Raw genomic sequence first — 1,733 nt, forward strand, 5'->3', positions numbered from 1 at the left:
GATGTCCTCGCTTAGCACTGGTGAAGGAACAAGCGCCCTCTCCACCTGCACTTACGCGGCACTCTCGCACGCACCGCATGGCCGAGGACCATGTCGAGAACTTCCTTCCTCTTCCAGCAGGTCACTCCGAGACACGCCTCTCAGCCGCACCGTTTTGCATGCCATCTAACAATATAAATGAATACGTTGCATGCGGGCATGCCCTGTGTGTGTCGGTGGATGACAATAAGTGCAAGTTCCAGGTCCTCCCGATATCTTTCCCAGCAGACGTATACGCGCTGACTGGTACTTGATAATCACAAATCCGGCCGATTCTTAGCCCAAAAGTTAGCAGTAGTAGAGCCTCGCATTTTTTCGGTCGCCAGACTACCCCGCCATGCGGCGAAGGAAGCACAAGCAAGTGCGCCGAGCCTTGCGCTTCTACCGAATCCAACACGGATTCAGGGCTCCCTTCAAAGTGCTGGCCGATGGTAACTTCATCAATGCGGTGTCGGTTCTCAGGTGCGTGTGCGAACAGGTGCTGAGTGGTTTTCTGCGGCCACCTGCATATCTGAGTTGCACGCTTGGCCCCCACATTGTGCACTCACGGCAGCCCTAGCCCCCTGCAGGAACGGGGACCCCACAGAGCTACTTTCTGAGCTGCTCGGTGACAAGGTCCGTGTCTTCACCACCCCCTGCGTCATGCATGAGGTTCGCAAGATGGGGAATGAGCTGTCCAAGGCTCGCGATGCCTGCCGGCGGCTGGCGCTGCATCACTGCGGCCACGAGGAAACCACAAAGCTGCCTGCAGCAGAGTGCCTTGCGCAGCAAATAGGTGAGGTCTGAGGAGTGAGAGGAAGTCGATCCTCATGATGGATGACTGGGTGAGTGCACTAGTCCCTTGCCACCTAGACCTCCGTGGCCGTTCCTGGCCATTGCCCCCTTCTCATGCTGGGAATTGCGCAGTGCGCTGCATCCCACTGCATCAAGTGGTACCCCTCACCCCACTCTGCTTCCAACCTTCGGCCCCTCTGGCAGGTGGCGGCAACCCCAACCACTTCCTGGTGGCGACACAGGACCGCGACCTGCAGCAGCGCATCATGAGCCAGCCTGGCGGCGCCGTGCTCTTCACCTCTGTGCACGGCGTCGGCATGGCCATGCCCTCCACCCTGCAGAAGGAAGGGGCGGCCGAGCAGGGGTCGGCCCGCCTGCGGCCCTCTGCAGCAGAGAAGAGGACGCTGGAGGGGGTGGGAAGGCCGGCGGGGGAGGACGACGGCGAGCGGCGAGGCCCCAAGACGCCCTTCAAGTGCGTGGAGCTGGGCTGCGTGCATGGGTCGTTGGGAGGAGGGTGGGATGCTGGCCTAGTTGAGCCTGGCTGCTCGAGCGGTTTTTGCCTCACGTTGATCTGCCAGGATGTGTGCTTGCAGCATGGCCAGCATCCCTCCCCTGTGTACCTGCCCCCCCCACCCCAGCCTCACATCTACCACCCTGTCACGACAACACCACGAGCAGGAGGAACAAGGCAAAGGGGCCCAACCCCCTGGCGTGCAAACCCAGGAAGACGAAGAAGGCCGGGGCGGCGGCGGCGGCCCCCGAGCCGGCAGCAGCGCCGCCCGGCAGCGGCGCAAAACGGGCGCGTGTGCGGCGATCGCGGCAGCCACGGTCCGAAGAGGCCGATGAGTGAGCTGCTGCGTGTCTGACTGACTGACATAGCGTGTTAGAGGCCGGTAGATGCAAGCAGGTGGAGGGCGGGG

The 1,733-nt window shown here is 62.1% G+C and overlaps 1 protein-coding gene across 1 annotated transcript; it reads left to right on the forward strand.

Moving 5' to 3' along the window:
* Window positions 1-376: 376 nt before the first annotated feature.
* F751_0010 (RRNA-processing protein UTP23-like protein) lies at window positions 377-825 on the forward strand (the record flags this gene model as incomplete). The annotated part of the gene is made up of 2 exons (XM_011399914.1): window positions 377-501; window positions 609-825. The coding sequence occupies 2 exons, from the start codon at window positions 377-379 to the stop codon at window positions 823-825; spliced, it is 342 nt and encodes a 113-aa protein (XP_011398216.1).
* Between the last annotated feature and the right edge of the window lie 908 nt (window positions 826-1,733).

This window comes from Auxenochlorella protothecoides (assembly GCF_000733215.1).
Source record: "Auxenochlorella protothecoides strain 0710 contig495, whole genome shotgun sequence".
NCBI classification, from domain to species: Eukaryota; Viridiplantae; Chlorophyta; class Trebouxiophyceae; order Chlorellales; family Chlorellaceae; genus Auxenochlorella; species Auxenochlorella protothecoides.